At 51.1% G+C, this 15,878-nt stretch overlaps 7 protein-coding genes across 7 annotated transcripts; 1 reads left to right on the top strand and 6 right to left on the bottom strand.

Moving 5' to 3' along the window:
• Positions 1 to 414: 414 nt before the first annotated feature.
• Positions 415 to 2,912, bottom strand: LAESUDRAFT_721753 (uncharacterized protein). The gene is made up of 15 exons (XM_040908065.1): positions 2,880 to 2,912; positions 2,798 to 2,826; positions 2,487 to 2,724; positions 2,384 to 2,428; positions 2,175 to 2,283; positions 1,816 to 1,929; positions 1,724 to 1,748; positions 1,469 to 1,539; positions 1,293 to 1,393; positions 1,177 to 1,236; positions 1,093 to 1,120; positions 970 to 1,027; positions 889 to 913; positions 795 to 827; positions 415 to 740 (listed from the first exon to the last, which is right to left on the bottom strand). Exons 3-15 carry the CDS (start codon positions 2,540 to 2,542, stop codon positions 467 to 469), a joined length of 999 nt encoding a protein of 332 aa, XP_040768138.1. The 5' UTR covers positions 2,543 to 2,724; positions 2,798 to 2,826; positions 2,880 to 2,912; the 3' UTR covers positions 415 to 466.
• A 546-nt stretch (positions 2,913 to 3,458) lies between these two features.
• Positions 3,459 to 4,549, bottom strand: LAESUDRAFT_644419 (mitochondrial carrier; the record flags this gene model as incomplete). The annotated part of the gene is made up of 3 exons (XM_040903855.1): positions 3,459 to 4,086; positions 4,146 to 4,321; positions 4,376 to 4,549. 3 exons carry the CDS (start codon positions 4,547 to 4,549, stop codon positions 3,459 to 3,461), a joined length of 978 nt encoding a protein of 325 aa, XP_040768137.1.
• A 1,683-nt stretch (positions 4,550 to 6,232) lies between these two features.
• LAESUDRAFT_423669 (uncharacterized protein) lies at positions 6,233 to 7,103 on the bottom strand. The gene is made up of 4 exons (XM_040902400.1): positions 6,959 to 7,103; positions 6,882 to 6,906; positions 6,412 to 6,818; positions 6,233 to 6,359 (listed from the first exon to the last, which is right to left on the bottom strand). The coding sequence occupies exons 2-3, from the start codon at positions 6,887 to 6,889 to the stop codon at positions 6,464 to 6,466; spliced, it is 363 nt and encodes a 120-aa protein (XP_040768136.1). The 5' UTR covers positions 6,890 to 6,906; positions 6,959 to 7,103; the 3' UTR covers positions 6,233 to 6,359; positions 6,412 to 6,463.
• LAESUDRAFT_423687 (uncharacterized protein) lies at positions 6,768 to 8,971 on the bottom strand. Its single transcript, XM_040902401.1, has 17 exons — positions 8,647 to 8,971; positions 8,467 to 8,589; positions 8,316 to 8,408; positions 8,155 to 8,263; positions 8,089 to 8,106; positions 7,995 to 8,020; positions 7,903 to 7,928; positions 7,798 to 7,853; positions 7,706 to 7,730; positions 7,635 to 7,646; positions 7,568 to 7,583; positions 7,457 to 7,502; positions 7,282 to 7,382; positions 7,166 to 7,225; positions 7,082 to 7,109; positions 6,959 to 7,016; positions 6,768 to 6,906 (listed from the first exon to the last, which is right to left on the bottom strand). Exons 2-17 carry the CDS (start codon positions 8,520 to 8,522, stop codon positions 6,878 to 6,880), a joined length of 759 nt encoding a protein of 252 aa, XP_040768135.1. The 5' UTR covers positions 8,523 to 8,589; positions 8,647 to 8,971; the 3' UTR covers positions 6,768 to 6,877.
• A 559-nt stretch (positions 8,972 to 9,530) lies between these two features.
• Positions 9,531 to 10,743, bottom strand: LAESUDRAFT_755899 (mitochondrial carrier; the record flags this gene model as incomplete). Its single annotated transcript, XM_040912097.1, has 4 exons — positions 9,531 to 10,158; positions 10,218 to 10,393; positions 10,454 to 10,609; positions 10,663 to 10,743. 4 exons carry the CDS (start codon positions 10,741 to 10,743, stop codon positions 9,531 to 9,533), a joined length of 1,041 nt encoding a protein of 346 aa, XP_040768134.1.
• A 327-nt stretch (positions 10,744 to 11,070) lies between these two features.
• Positions 11,071 to 12,134, bottom strand: LAESUDRAFT_673148 (ribosome recycling factor). Its single transcript, XM_040905514.1, has 4 exons — positions 11,657 to 12,134; positions 11,503 to 11,600; positions 11,308 to 11,446; positions 11,071 to 11,254 (listed from the first exon to the last, which is right to left on the bottom strand). Exons 1-4 carry the CDS (start codon positions 12,116 to 12,118, stop codon positions 11,174 to 11,176), a joined length of 780 nt encoding a protein of 259 aa, XP_040768133.1. The 5' UTR covers positions 12,119 to 12,134; the 3' UTR covers positions 11,071 to 11,173.
• Positions 12,135 to 13,422: 1,288 nt separating this feature from the next.
• Positions 13,423 to 15,872, top strand: LAESUDRAFT_711585 (uncharacterized protein; the record flags this gene model as incomplete). Its single annotated transcript, XM_040906846.1, has 3 exons — positions 13,423 to 13,793; positions 13,852 to 15,796; positions 15,849 to 15,872. The coding sequence occupies 3 exons, from the start codon at positions 13,423 to 13,425 to the stop codon at positions 15,870 to 15,872; spliced, it is 2,340 nt and encodes a 779-aa protein (XP_040768132.1).
• Between the last annotated feature and the right edge of the window lie 6 nt (positions 15,873 to 15,878).

Raw genomic sequence — 15,878 nt, 5'->3', positions numbered from 1 at the left:
TAATAGCAATACGGGGAGCATGAGGAGAAGACTCAGTGAGAGAGTAATGGAGGCGTCGACTGTGGCACTGATGGACATCGGCATATATGTTATTCGCACGCGTTTAAGTAAAATTCCATGGCAGAGAAAGGATGCATGAGCTTTCATTGAAAAATCGGTGTGTCTCACTTTAGCTCCGAGCAGGAACTTGGTAGGCGTTAGCCTCATGTCAGGACTCCGGGACACCGGGAAGACCAGCCTGCCACGAGCGCGCTCTGCTTTGCCTGCTCACGGTCCATATGCAGTAACTTTGGCCGGATTCAGAATAAATACATCAAAAATAGACGCAGGTACAGAAGACATGAGGATTGAGATTTGATCTCCTGAGGCGTTCTGTCAGCGGTCGTCAATTTTGAGGCAAAATAGTGAGCGTACGATGTTATCTTAGTTGTGTTAATTGACGCGTAAACGCGAGAACCCAGTCACCTCAGACAACATCGCTGTGCAGCGGTTGGGCCTTGGCCCATGTTGACGCCGTATTTGCATGTTTGATCGGCGACTGATGGTCAACACGACCAAGGAGATGAACTTCATCGGGCACCTGCGCGTTTCGGTGATGAAATCTGGTATCCTCCGTCCTGTGCATATCCGTTGTCGGTAGAGATGGCGAGGTCGGTATGTCATTGCTTATTGTACTGCCCGAATCATTTTGCAGACGGTTGGACGGCACGAGGTTGGGAGACTCGCGGTCATCTGTTGAACTGGACGATAGCGGATTCAGCGGTCGTTAAATGATCCCCTCGGGCGGTTTCGACTTTGGAGTGCGAAGAGAACTGCGCACGTTGAGCCTTCGATGCATCAAGACGGAGGGTCATCTTTTGTGCCATTGGTGATGCAAGGCACACTTACATCGCCATGAACGAATTGACATAGACTATCGATGGGAATCGTCAGTGTCGTCGGCTAATGTGTCAACGAGATGCTTCTTACGCTTAGTCAGAGAGAATTCCACAGCGGCGACGATGAATGTCTTGGGAAGTGCGGCCATCTTGTGGATGCGTGGAGTTCCGATATGTCAACATAGCATTGCGTTTTATAACGTTGAAACCTTACGGTGGCGATGGCTGAGAGCGAACAAAGACTACGCGCCTGTCAGGAGCGTTCAAGCCGGCGATAAGACACTCTTCAGCTGCCCACCTTGTAATCACACCAGTACTGAGCGTAAAAAGCATGAGCACTGTTATCATCGAGTCTGTTCTTTCGCATGGGTGAGAAATTCGATTCTCATGAAGGCGGTGTTCAGCTCGACGTACCTTCGATATCCAGTCCGAGACCGAAATAACAGAAAAGACATACATCCGGCGATAGCCACGTCGACGCCAAACCAGGTTGATAGGGGATAATATGTCACCCACTTCCGATAACATAGATATGGTTTAGCATAGCAGCTCTACGTACGCGTCCTCGTAATTGAGAGCACCTGGCTTACCTTCTCTCCCAGCAAGCGGAGGGTAGAGTCACTCTTGATCCAGGTCCTGATAGCGAGCAAGTGAATCATGGCTGCAATCAGAAGTGTAGGACATAACTCATGCATGACGCACAATTCATAACATAGCACTGTGGAAAGGCCTGCATTAAACATGGCAAGACGAGCAATAACATCCCACCCACCTATAGTTGCAACTGCAATGTCATCTCAGATAAATGGAGATATTGATAAATGACCAGCACATGTGTTACGCACCATAACCCGCACATGTGAATATGGCCTGGAATAGAGGTACAGAGATCGTCTGTCACTTCGTACATAAAGCAATCATTACTCAGCGTGCTCACAACAGTGATGGGCATGACACCCCGGATACGCTTGCCTCGATTTACAGCCTTATCCACTGTCAGCCACGTCAACACGTGGACGCTCATTAAGTTCGGAACACCTACAGCTCCACACTCGAATTGCATATAAGCTGCATATCGCGCAATCACACAATATTTTCATCTAATTGTATATGATGCGTGAAAGTTGGACTCACGTCTGCACAGACGATATAGCCACTGCCTGTATATGATGTGCGTATCGCATCAGCGACCAGAGATGAAGCGATATTGATGATTTCATTATCGTACGCTTACGATGTCCTGTGCCTGCAGAGCGATTTGTTACCATCGAAAAAAGGAGCAATGCAGCGACTGACCTTAAAACTCCATGGGAGTCTTAAGAGGTCAGGCGGGTCGAAATAATTGACTATCAGATTCCAATAGGCTACGTGGAAAGACAATGCGAGTTGAAGAGCATCCAGAACCCTAAATGCTGCACATAAGGTTTTGGATTTGGTCGGATATCGAAGGCACGCACCATAAATAGCACACCGACAATTTCATTCATGTTGGGTCTTTTGAGTACGATTTGAAATACATGAACACCTGGAGGTTCGTGACTCCGAAGAGACTGCATGATTGCACGGTGTAAGATTTGTGAGCCGTGTGGTTGTTCAGGGAAGTCATACATGGCAGAAATGAAAATTCCAACCAGTAGGGCGCCGAAGGTATCACCCAACTCCATGGGACGAAATCGAGCAACAGAGGTGATACAATGGTGTCAATAGTAGCTGGTGAGCAACCGAGGAAAGCCGTAAAAGGATCGCATGAAGTGGGACCTTATATAGAGGCTAACATCGCATACGGACCGCCGCTGATTAGCACGATTGGCTCAAGGTCCGAGCTTACCGAGAGGAAAAGTGCCCGTTGTGCTCCATCGCACCGCCCTAAACGCTCTTTCATGGCTCGAAGCCGATTGAGTTAAGGAGAACCTGATAGTGTTTGCTATGCCAGGGATTAGACCTGCCAGAGATTAGACTTGCCAAAAATACGGAGCGAACAAGAGCTTTCTTGAGAAAGGGATCTTGCCCGATGATGCGCGACCACGCGTAAACTGGCTTTCATAATGGCAAGGTTTGCCTGCGTGGTCGTGACGGTCGACCATGGCAGCGTATTATGCGGTCACGAATTTCCCGAGAGACGAGCGTGGCGTCTCTCCCCGGTTGAGACCGATGCTAAGATTTGCCTGACGTAGGGGCCGCTAGTCATGCATGATCAGTACCTGAATCAGACGATGAATATAAAGTTCAGCCTACTTCATTGCATAGCGGTTAAATAAACGCACTGAGAATTCGGTTCGTTCCTAACGTGGAACTATCAGATGAGCATATTCCTGTGGCCGAATGACCTCAAAAAGAGTTCAATTCTACGTGCATTAAGTGAATGGCAGAAGTGGCGAAGCAGGTCAGTAGCATTTCAACATCACGATCATGATGGCTCAGGTATAATTATTCTTGCCGGTGGGAGACGTACCTTGCCTCATGACCCTTCAACCGGCCCTCCAGTTCCGTTCGGTAACAGATCACGATTCAAATGGCACTCTGTATCCAGCGTAATGGACTGTCACGGCCTCCAATTCATCGAACCTCGAATTTGCCTGATTATCCAAATCTCCTACTCAAACCATCATAGATCAAGAAGATAATCGCACTGCTCGGGACTGCCCTCGCCACAGTAATCCCACACCCCCCATACAGCCCCTGGATCCCCTGCGCACGGTACATCGCCCTGAATGTGCTGAGGAAAGTAGGTGCAGGCTCGCCTGCAGCCCGCGGGCGCAGCTCAGCCTCCGTCTGGATCGCGCTCTTGACAGTATCCGCAGGGAACAGGGCTACGTTGTATGCGACGCCCGCACATGCGCCAGAGACCGCAGATTCCCATGCGTGCAACTCTTTTTTGTCCTTGACGTGCCGGCGTTTCAGTAATAGCGTCGCGACAGCCTCTTTCGAGGCGAACCACGCTGCGCCACCTCCGGTTTCACGTATCATGGTGGCAGTTTGCCCGAGCCAGAGCCCGCGAAATCCGTACGTGCGGATGACGGAGGTGAGGACAGCGATGGGGCCTGGTAGCTTGTGTGGCAAGGAAGATCCTGGCGTGCTAAGGAAGGAATGTGGAAGTGCGGCTGATGAGGAGGCAGGGGAGGGTGCCCCTGCGGCCTGCGCGAGAGAAACACCGAATTCCATGAGCATCTGTACCTGCATCTTGCACTTGACCAACTCGATTGGCGTGCTGTGTATAGACCTGCAGTTAGCGACGGGTCTTCAGTGAAAGGCGGCGCTAGCACTCACAGGACGAAACTCGTCACAAAGCCTGCTCCCGCCCCAGCCACCGCAAACTGGTCCAGCGACAGGCCCTGCGATGCCGGCTGCTTGCTAAAAACCCGTATCGCGTTCTGAAGTTCTGTATATGACCAGAACGGCGTTGCGTTCTCCGCCATTGCTCCTACAATGGGAGAAGGTAACCCCTGCCGCGATGTCGTCTTTCGTCATTTTATGAGCATCCCCAACTCTGCAGCTACACGCATTCTATATAGTCCACGTATTCCTTCCTTTTTCCAAGTTTGCGTGAGGCAGTCTATACGACCCTTGAAGCGAGCCGTCACATCCAAAACTTGCGACCGGAGACGGACCTTCATCAGGTCGAACGGATGGATGTTCAAAGACTTTCGACACCATTCGAGCAATCTATTCATGCCTTCGTGGGTTTGTCGATGGCTCACACTGCCGAACGCGATGTCCTTAGTGCGAGTATACTCATAGGATCGGTATCAGCGATTGCTACTGGCGATGCACTCACCATGTCGACTAGCAGTCAGTGAGATAAATACGAATTGCGGAAGTTGAAGCGCTGCTAACACGTGGTGATGGCACAGCCAAGTTCAGAAAGCACCTTTCAATACTGATGCAACACACACCTCATATAGCCGATCAACTCGTGCCAGAGCTGTCTGTGGTCTCGAGACAATGCAATGTCAGAGCAGATGAGCTGCTCTATCACATCGGGAGTTTTGTCATTTAATCCGGGACAAAAGTACTATTGTAGCGAATCTCATTGGTCAATTCAAATTTTGTCTGTACTTTTCTCCCGGATTAAATGACAAAACTCCCGATGTGTATGCTTCGTCAAGGCAATGCTGTGGTGGGGTAGGCCGGACGTGGAACGTCCTGGTCCCAGACTCCAAACGGTATCCGGGTGCCTGGGGTGTGCTGAAAGAGAGCGCAAGGAACGCCCGCCTGGCACGCACTGTGTGACGAAACACGGAGGGCGGGTGGGAAGAAAGTGTATGTGAAGAGTTGCAGTGGACGCGCTAGTGGCTACGTCACGCGTTTGTCCTGCGACATGCCGTCACGAGACGGTGTCACGATCGAATCCCCGTACTGCTTTGTTCCGTGTACTGGTTGAGGCCACGCGTTCTTGTGGTCACTGCTACAACGTTGATAGCATATGAAGAAAACCGACCATCACTAGCAAATCATGAGATTCAGTGAGATTTACAGCACATGATACATGAATCGCGCTTGGGTCTCCATGTGGTTAATGCAGGCAAGCTAGGAAGGTCAATTGAACTCGCAGAGACAGATAAAAGGGAATGTGCGCAAAGAGAAGGGTGAACGGGGAGAAAGTGTAAGCGAGAGTCGGACAGATGGGCAGAATGCAACAGAGCATATATATTTCTGATGATAAAGATACGCCCGGCAAGGTTGTTTTCGGATCGTCGGCATTCTGATGAAATGGTCAGATTGTATATACCTCACTATTCATAGCATTAGCTGCTCCGAAAATACCTTCGCGAGAAGTAGAGTCCACAAGTTTCCAAAAGCTTTCGAGATTGCGGATAGATAATCGCTTGAAACATCGCAATGCGAGAGAAGGCGAAACGATATTCTAAGCTGCGTGAGCCTCAGGCAAGGAAATGAGCACATTGACCCTGAAAAAGTAGATAACAAATGGGAAAGAAAAGCTTCGACAGCGTTGAGATGAGTTGGGACCCAACACCCCCCCCCCCCCCCCCCCCCCCCATCCCAGTATGTGATTATTAACCCATGCCCAGGTGTGTACACGACGAGTTTCGGTATTATAGATTGCGCCTACAACGTAGTGCCATGTGTGACATATTTCTGTTCACGTTTGATAACATACCGTCTACTACAAGTGCGGCGAGCATCGTGAGAAGACTCAGCGAGAGAGCAATGGAGGTGTCGACTGAGGTATAGACAGACATCGGCGTATACATTATCCACATGCGTTTAAGCCAGATTCCACGGCAGAGAAGGATGCATGAGCTTTCATTGACAAATCGGTGTGCTCCACCTTAGCTCCGAGCAGGAAGGTAGGTGTTAGTCTCATGTCAGGACTCTGGGACACCGGGAAGGCCTGCCTGCCACGACTGCGCTCTGCTTTGCCTGCTCACAGTCAATATGCATTTATTTTGGCTGACTTCAGAATAAATACATCAAACATAGATGCAGGTACAGAAGACATGAGGATTGAGATTTGATCTCCTGAGGCGTTCTGTCAGCGGTCGCCGATTTGATGGCAAAGTGGTGAGCGTACGATGTTATTTTGATTGCGTTAATTGACGCGTTAACGCGAGGACCCAATCACCTCAGACAACGTCGCTGTGCAGGGGTTCAGCCTTGGCCCATGTTGACGCCGTACTTGCATGTTCGTGATGGTCAACACGACCGTCAAGGACATGGACTTCATCGGGCCCCTGCACGTTTCGGTAATGAAACCTGGTATCCTCCGTCCTGTGCATATTCGTTGTCGGTAGAGACGGGGAGGTCGGTATATCATTGATGGTTGTACTGCCCAAATCATATTGCAGACGGTTGGACGGCACAAGTTTTGGAGACTCGCGGTCATCTGTTGGACTGGACGGTAGCGAATTCAGCGTCGGAAAAATGATATCCTCGGGCGTGTTTGTCTTTGGGTTGCGGATAGAATTGCGCGCGTTGAGCCTTTCGATGCGTCAAGACGGACAGTTATCTTTTTGTGCAATTGACGATTCAAGGCATGCTTACATCGCCATGAACGAATTGACGTAGACTATCGATGGGATTCGTCAGTGTCGTCGGATAATGTATCAGGTGCTACTTACGCTTAGTCTGAGAGAATTCCACAGCGGCGAAGACGAATGTCTTGGGAAGTGCGGCCGTCTTGTGAATGCGTGGAGTCTCGATAAGTCATCATAGCATTGCGTTTCAAGACGTTGGGACCTTACGGTGGCGATGGCTAACAGAGAACAAAGACTAAGCGTCCGTTAGGAGTATTCAAACCGGTAGAGAGACGTTCTTCAGTTGCCTACGTTGTAATCGTACCGGTACTGAGCGTGTAAAGCATGAGCACCGTTATCATCGAATCTGTTCTTTCGCACAGCTGAGAAACTCGACGCTCGTGGAAGCAGTGTTCTGCTCGACGTACCTTCGAAATCCCGTCCGAGACCGAAATAACAGAAAAGACATACATCCAGCGATAGCCACGTCGACGCCGACCCAGATCGATAGGGTATAATACATTATCCACTTTCATTGATATATAGATGGTTTGGCAAAGAAGCTTTACGGAGTATCCTCGTTATTGAGAGCACCTGACTTACCTTCTCTCCCAGCAAACGGAGGGTAGAGTCGCTCTTGACCGAGACCCTGATAGCGAGCAAGTGAATCATGGCTGGAATCAGAAGGTAGGACATAATTCATGCATGACGCACAATGTATAACATAGCACTGACAAGGCCTGCATTAGTCGAGGTGAAATGAGCGATAACATTCACCCACCAATAGTTGCAGCTACAATGTCATCTGAGATAAACAGAAATATTGACATATGACGAGCACATGTTACGCACCGTAACCAGCACATGTCAATATAGCCTGGAATAGAGGTACAGAGACCGTCCGTCAGTTCGTACGTGGAGCAACCGCTACTCTGCACACTGACAACAGTGATGGGCATGACACCCCGTATACGCTTGCCTCGGTTTAAAGCCTTGTCCACTATCAGACAGGTCAACACGTGGCCGCTCGTTAATTTTGGACAACCTACAGCTCCACACTCGAATTGCATACAACCTGCACATCGCACAATCACAAAACCTATTCATTTAACTGTACAGGATGCATGGACATTGAACTCACGTTTGCACCGACGATATAGCCACTGACTGTGTACGATAAGCGTGTTGCATCAGCGACCAGAAATGCAGTGACGTCGGTGAATTCAGTATCGTACACCTACGATGTCCTGTGCCTGCAGAGCGATTTGTCACCTTCGAAAAAGGATCAATGCACTACTGACCTTGAAACTCCACGCGAGTCTTAAGAGGCCAGGCGGATTGAAATAATTGACTATCAGATTGAAATAGGCTACGTGGAAAGAGAATGCGAGCTGAAGAGCATCCAGCACCCTAAATGCTGCACATAAGGTTCCGGAACTGGTAGGCTATCGAAGGCACGCACCATAGATAGCACACCGACAATTTCGTCCATGTCGGGTCATTTGAGTATGACTTGAAGTATATGAACACTTGGAGGTTGGTGACTCCGAAGAGACTGCATGATTGCACAGTGTAAGATTTTTAAGCCGCGCGGTATTTCTGGGAGGTCATACATCGCAGAAATGAAGATTCCAACCAGTAGGGCACCGAAGGTATCGCCTAACTCCATGGTACGAAGTCGAACAACAGAGGTAATATAATGGTGTCAACAGTAGCTCGTGAGGAACCGAGGAAAGCTGCGAAAGGACCACATGAAGTGGGACTTTATATAGAGGCTAACATCGCATACGGACCGCCGGCGATTAGCACGATTGGTTAAGATCCGAGCTTACAGCGATTAAAAGTGCCCGAGTACTCCATTGCACTGCCCTAAATTTTCCTTTATGACTCGAGGCTGATTGAGCTAAGCGGATTCTGATGGTGGCAAGGGTTTGCTATGCTAGAAATTAGACCTGCCAAAAACACGAGGGGGGAACAAGATCTTTGTTGATCAAATATCTTGCTCGATGATGCGCGACCATGCGTAAACCCTCTGGCTTCCATAACAGCAAGGTCTGCCTGCGTGCTGATGACGGTCAAGCGTGGCGGCGTATTTTAAAAATGCAGTCATGGTTCCCGAGAGACGAAAATGTCGAGAGACCCAGTTGAGATCGATGCTAAGGTTTGCCCGACGTACGGGCTGCTAACCAGTACCTGTTTCAGGCGATGAATATAGAGTTCAAACCTACTCCATCGGATAGCCAGTGAAGTAAACGCACTGAAAATTGAGTTCGTTCTTATCGTTTAACCGTCGCATAAGCATATTCCGGTGGCCGAATGACCTCGAAAAGATTTCAATTCTACGTGTATCAGTGGCAGAAACGCCAAAGCAGGTTAGCGACATTCCAACCCACAATCATGATGGCTCGGATTGAATAATTCTCGCCAGCGGCAACGGCACGTCCCTCATCTCATGACCCTCCAACCGGCCCTGCAGTTCCGTCTAGTAGCAGATCACCTCCATTTCGTGGGAGGCATGCTACAATGAAAAGTGAGTGACGTCGGCTGCGAGAAAGTCATTAGTTTGAGTAAGGTGAGGCGTTCCGTCCCACCTGCAACAAGTTTCGCAGCGGCTGAATCATCTCGCCCCATGGGCATTCCAACTAAACGGAATAATCACAGCCTCGAATTTGCCTGATTATCCAAATCTCCTACTCAAACCATCATAGATCAAGAAGATAATCGCACTGCTAGGGACCGCCCTCGCCACAGTGATTCCACACCCCGCATATAGCCCGCGGATCCCTTGCGCACGGTACATCACCCTGAATGTGCTGAGGAAAGTAGGTGCAGGCTCGCCTGCAGCCCGCGGGCGCAGCTCAGCCTCCGTCTGGATCGCGCTCTTGACAGTATCCGCAGGGAACAGGGCTACGTTGTATGCGACGCCCGCACATGCGCCAGAGACCGCAGATTCCCATGCTTGCAGCTCTTTCTTGTCCTTGACGTGCCGGCGTTTCAGTAATAGTGTCGCGACGGCCTCTTTCGAGGCGAACCACGCTGCACCACCTCCGGTTTCACGTATCATGGTGGCAGTTTGCCCGAGCCAGAGCCCGCGAAATCCGTACGTGCGGATGACGGAGGTGAGGACAGCGATGGGGCCTGGTAGCTTGTGTGGCAGGGAAGATCCTGGCGTGCTAAGGGACGAATGTGGAAGTGCGGCTGATGAGGAGGCAGGAGAGGGTGCCCCTGCGGCCTGCGCGAGAGAAACACCGGGTGCCATGAGCATCTGTACCTGCATCTTGCACTTGACCAACTCGATTGGCGTGCTGTGTATAGACCTGCAGTTAGCGTTGGGTCTTCAGTGAGTGATGACGCTAACACGTACAGGACGAAACTCGTCACAAAGCCTGCCCCCGCCCCAGCCACCGCAAACTGGTCCAGCGACAGGCCCTGCGATGCCGGTTGTTTGCTGAAAAACCGTATCGCGTTCTGAAGTTCTGTATATGACCAGAACAGCGTTGCATTCTCCGCCATTGCTCCTACAACGGGAGCAGGCAGTCCCTGCCGCGATGGCGCCTTTCGTCAATTCATGAGCACCCCCAACTCTGCAGCTACACGCACTCTATATAGTCCACGTATTCCTTCCTTTTTCCATGTTTGCGTAAGGCAGTCTATAGGGCCCTTGAAGCGAGCCGTTGCATCCAAAACTTGCGACTGGAGACGGACCTTCGTCAGGTCGAACGGATGTTCAAAGAGTTTCGACACCATCCCAGCAATCTGTCCACGCCTTCATGAGTCCGGAGCGGCGCAGACTGACTTAGGTGGCTCACACTGCCGAACGTGATGTCCTTCAAAGCGCGTACACTCATAGGATCGGCATCAGCGATTGCTACTGGCGATGCACTCTCCATGTCGACGAGTTACTGAGACAAAGGCGAATTGCGGAAGTCGAAGCGGTGCTAGCACATGATGATGGCAGAGCTCAAGTTGTAGTCGGATCGTAGGAGCGCTTCAGTGATAAATATCGATCCTCAATACAGAGCCATCCGGAATTGTAGCGTCGATGGTCGGGAATCATGGTCCCGTTGAAGGACAAACAACGATTGTGTGTGGCACCCAATTATGCAAGATGGCTCGTTACTGTGTAGAGACATTTTTCTGGACATTCTGTTATGATCATAAGAAAAGAGTACAGTGATTGCTGAGATACATCGGTAGATCAGATAAACGTCGCGGGGGGGGGGGGGGGGGGGGGGGGGGGGGGAGATTTTGGGAGTATCTCTATGTAACTAACATAGATCCTACACGACAACCCGTTAACATGCTGGCCCTATAATCTTCTCACTTTGAGCCCGTGTTCTTCTTCGCCTCGGCGAGAACCTTGTCGATCTCGCCCGAATACTTATCTGTGAGACTTTGAAACTGCAACAAAAATGAGCCAGGCATTCGATGAGCACAGGAACTGCCAGACGTACTTCGTCCATCTCAACTGAGTACTTGGCATATTTGCCCTTCTTCAGGCTTGTCTGTTGCTGCTTGCGGATCTGAACTCGGGCGTCTTCTGCCTGTTTCTGAGCAGTCGCGATCATGGCCTGTCGCGCTTCGACGGTCGGTCTACGATGACGATTCTCGGTCAGGGCGAGGAGAGTATCACGACGTTTGAAACACACTTTGGCATGGGTATCTTGATCGTGCGCGCATCGGCCTTCTGAGGGACAACACCGGGCAGCTTAGCCTCATAGAGCGCGTCTTCAACATATTTCAATGTCTACTGAATGCTAGATGAGCGGTCGCTTCCGCGAAAAGCGCACCAAGTACACTCACATGTTCCTCGAACACCGTGATGAGTAACGTTGTTCCCTCTCTGACACCAACCGTGGCAATCTCTTCCAGTCTCACGCCCTTGCTATCTGCATTATCGTGGTCAGGCAGGACCACACGCACCGGCGACAATATAGCAGGCGTTACACGGCCGCTCGCCCGCAACTCCAAGCCCGCCACATCCTTGCGATATTTGTCCAAGATCGCCTTCATCTTTCCTTCTGCCTTCGTATACTCCTCTCCCGCTGCTATCCGTTGAGATCCAGGGATCAGAGCATCGGTCGAGACAATCGGAGTGTGTTTGATTTTCTCCCCTTTCGGCTCCTTCTCGCCCTTTCGTTTTGCGGCATATGTTCGAATTTGTTGTATGAGTGACGTGGAAACTGGTCTCTGCCAACAGAGAGATGCTGTTGGGGATGTCCGTGCCAACCCACGGGCGAAATGATTGAGGTGGCGAGAAGACATGGGAATGTTGCTAGCCAAAGTTCTCCGCGTGGCCACAAGCGCACAATCATACCACGTGATTAACGCGTCAGTGGCGTGTGGTATAGCGCGTCGAGGATCCTTCCGAGTGGGCCACATCTCGCATTATCTTTGTCTTATTCTCACGTTGCATGTTTTCCAGTTGCTGACTCTGCTAATCTCTGTCTGTGTACTGCATAGGCAAATTCTGTAGATGGTTCCGAGCCACTTGCGACTTGTGCTGCGCGCATTTCTCTGTGCGTAACACCGAGCAAGGCATCTAACTTTGCCTGTGGTAGAAAACTCCCTAGGGTACGCTGGAAGTACCTTTTTTGGTGTTGGTTACGTCCTGTCAGACATCGGCGTTGTAGCATGTGATGTGACTCCAAGGAAGTGGTTGCGGTATGTCTCTCGAACTTTGCACCACTTACAGCTGCTCAAATTGCTTCCGGTGCATAGCATTTCAGTAAATATATGTGTCTAAGACGTTCATGAATTATCGTCATCACGAGCACGGCATAGTATGAGCCTAAGTGTCCCGTAGGCTGACGTATCTAGGCCCAATGCTCGTTAATTGAATGGTCCACCTTCCACCGTGATCATGCGCAAGGTTACCCTTGTTAGCGTAGTGCTCCTTGAGCTCTCCCGTTTGAAGCTTTGAAGCCCAACGTTTCTGAACAAGCGCGATCCCAAACAGCACAAACAGAGGTAAATACGAGCTGATTTCCTCTCTACGTTGCAAATGTTCATGCTCAGTCCTCGCAACCATAAGTGCGAGTGTTCCCTGCACCGTGCCGCACATTCAAATCCAAAAAGCTGGTCAAATGTCAGAAATATACCACTGACGTGGTCTCCTTCGAACGGATCAAGCATGATCGGCGTCGCCCGAGTACTATATCTAGCCAGCGTCAACTCCCTCGCTCAATCGAAGCCCGAAGCCTGGCGTCCGTTGCCTCCATATCCGGACGAGGCTGTTCGAGCTCAAGAGCCATCGTCGCTTGCTAAATCCTCTAGCTATTGTGCAGTTGCATAACACGTCTCTCTGCTGCTTTCTAGAATTCCACACTCAACTTCAGCGAGGATCAGCGACCATCAATATCACATTCGCTTCCGCGATTGATCGTCGTGGGGTGGGTGAAATACTCCTTGTAATGCCAAGTGCTGTAAGTAACCCGGATACCGATGGTCAGTGATTGAGAAACTAGATCCATGCTAGTATCCGTAGAACCATTCAAGTTATCCTTGACGTGTATAGTTTTCATCAATCTCACCAATAGCTCTATCCTACTACACGACGTTTCGCTGCCATGTCCTGGATGAATGCCCGCCAATATCAGCAATGGTATCCCACGGCGGGCGCACCGCCAGGGACTTGGCCTCCCACAGCTCCCGCAGGCTATCCCGGGCCTCCACCGGCCCCGGCGGGGGTAAATCCACAAGCATGGACGGCTGGGCGCTGGCAAGTCAATCCCATGTATCGCGGTCCTTTGGCAGGCACTCAGGCCGCAGTCTCGGTATGGGCTCCGCATCCTAGCTGGGGACCACACATTGCCAATGCCAGCGCGGCTGCCGTAGCCAACTACAACCCATATAAGCGCACACCGAACCGCGGCGATGCTGAATATTGGAGAACGAAATTGTCAGATAACCCGTTAGGGTTGGAGAACATGCACATTAGGTATGTTCCATGCCGCATACCCCGGCGCCATGGATGCGCGTGACCATGATGTACATAGAGATCAAGACCACAGGAAGACAAATGATAATGGTGTGGTACATACACCTTGGGTTTGGGTCCCACGCGAGTTGCGTGAGTCTCCCGAGCGTCCTCCTTCGTCTGATCGGCGCAGCGGCCAAGAAGGTACAAGCAACCAGCATCGACGAGATCAGCCTGCCGTCCCTCAATCTCATATAAGTGAACAGTCGACCCCCGAACGTTCGTCACAGTCGCGATCCTCCCGCGATGCACGTAGTTCGTATGACATGGTGACTTTGCCAGCGGCTACCGCACCGTCGCATTTGCAGGAAAGACCGCATGATTCACATCATTATCTCAATGATGCGCGTCCATCGCAGAATCATGCGTCATACGAGGACAATGTAATACCACCAAGGGATGCTATTTCAGATCCCGTGATACCACCGAGGTTACCTCCTCCCATATCTTCCTCCTCCTTCTACTCGCAACAGCAAGAACAAGAACGGCATCACCATCGCCATCAACGGATCAACGATGTCTCTCCTCGGGATGCTCGACCATTGCAGCCTCAACCGCGAGACGATCGCACCTCTCCCAACGATTATACGTCTTCTGCGTCTTCTGCTGTCGTCGCTTCAATAGTATCCGTAAATGGTCCCACAACTCCTCCGCGTACCGCGCCCACAGAAGCATTCAGTTCGAGCCAGGAACTACGGCCGACGTTCTCTCCGACTATCATTCGTGTGCCAGGACACTATTCAGAGGCAGGCACTCCGCCTCGCCGGATGAGCAGCGACGATGCACCAACATACCGCCTTTCTCACTCCGCAACCCCGACTCGCCGGATGAGCAGTGATGACGCCCACACATCTCGTGCGTCCTATTCCCATTCGTCTTCTCGACATATCGTTAGCGACGACGCTCAGTCGCCTCATGTCTCTACCCCTCCCCGCCATACGAGCGATGACGATGCGCATGCGTCGCGGTCCTCTTCCACATCTCTCCGGACGAGCATTCATGATACAAACACCCCTACGTCGACGTCTGGTCATCGAATTAGTCACTATGAGACGCATCGTGCATCCACAAACTCCTCGCCTACCCCTCGGACACGTGGACTGATCTATGGTCCACCAACAAACCACAGTCATTCCAACAGTGTTCCTCAATGGCAATCCACACCCTCAGCAGACGCACAGTCTGGTGCAACAGCATCAAGATCATCTATCCTCTCTCTTACCAATTTCTTTGAAGAACCGGCAGGTCTGCTCAGTCCCCTTATCACTGCTCCTCGCTCCACAGGAGGTCCGAATTCTAATGGTCGCAGAGTTATACGAAGTCAGACAGATCCTTCCTCCCCCCTTCCTGCGCTCGAATCTATACCAGAGGACCGCACCACTCCTGGATCGCGTAATACTCATCAACGCAATGACTCCCGAGATTCCAATGCGACCCCACATGTAACCACCAGGACCTCGCCGCATTCCTCCACCCCGCCCGAGGCTGGCTCGCGTTCGATATCTCGCAGCCAAACATACCCCTCTCTCGACCTGTCTTCCTCAAGACACTCTAGCAAGCAAGGATCACCTGTTATTGCCTCGAAGTCTCGGGAATTATCACCGACACGTACTGTCCGAGCGAGCCACAATCCACTTCCGCAGCCTCCCATGCTCACAGCATATCCCACGTCCTCTGCATCCTCTTCAGCAGCTGCGATGTCCACCCAACCTGTGGTCCGTCGTAAGGTACGCAAGGGCTATTGGAACCGACGTGGTGATCACCTCACTATGGAACCCGATGGGCAATACATTGTCTACGCTCCTCAACAACTTGCTAACCCACATGACCTTTCACGTTATCCTCAAGCAACGCAGGGCTTTATGGATCATCGTGGGAGGACGGTCAAGTATGATCCTCGGATTCCAGAGCTGCCTGCATCGCTGCCGTTGCATGGAGAGCCACCCGCCCGTCCGTACGAAGAGGTATGTTTCTGTACCTTGCATCTGATTTTGTGTGCCTGACTTTCGTTCGCAGTTCGTGGAGTACATATACGTATGATGGCAA

The sequence above is a fragment of the Laetiporus sulphureus genome (genome assembly GCF_001632365.1).
Source record: "Laetiporus sulphureus 93-53 unplaced genomic scaffold LAESUscaffold_5, whole genome shotgun sequence".
Taxonomy (NCBI): Eukaryota; Fungi; Basidiomycota; class Agaricomycetes; order Polyporales; family Laetiporaceae; genus Laetiporus; species Laetiporus sulphureus.
This window is presented reverse-complemented; position numbering and strand designations above follow the sequence as displayed.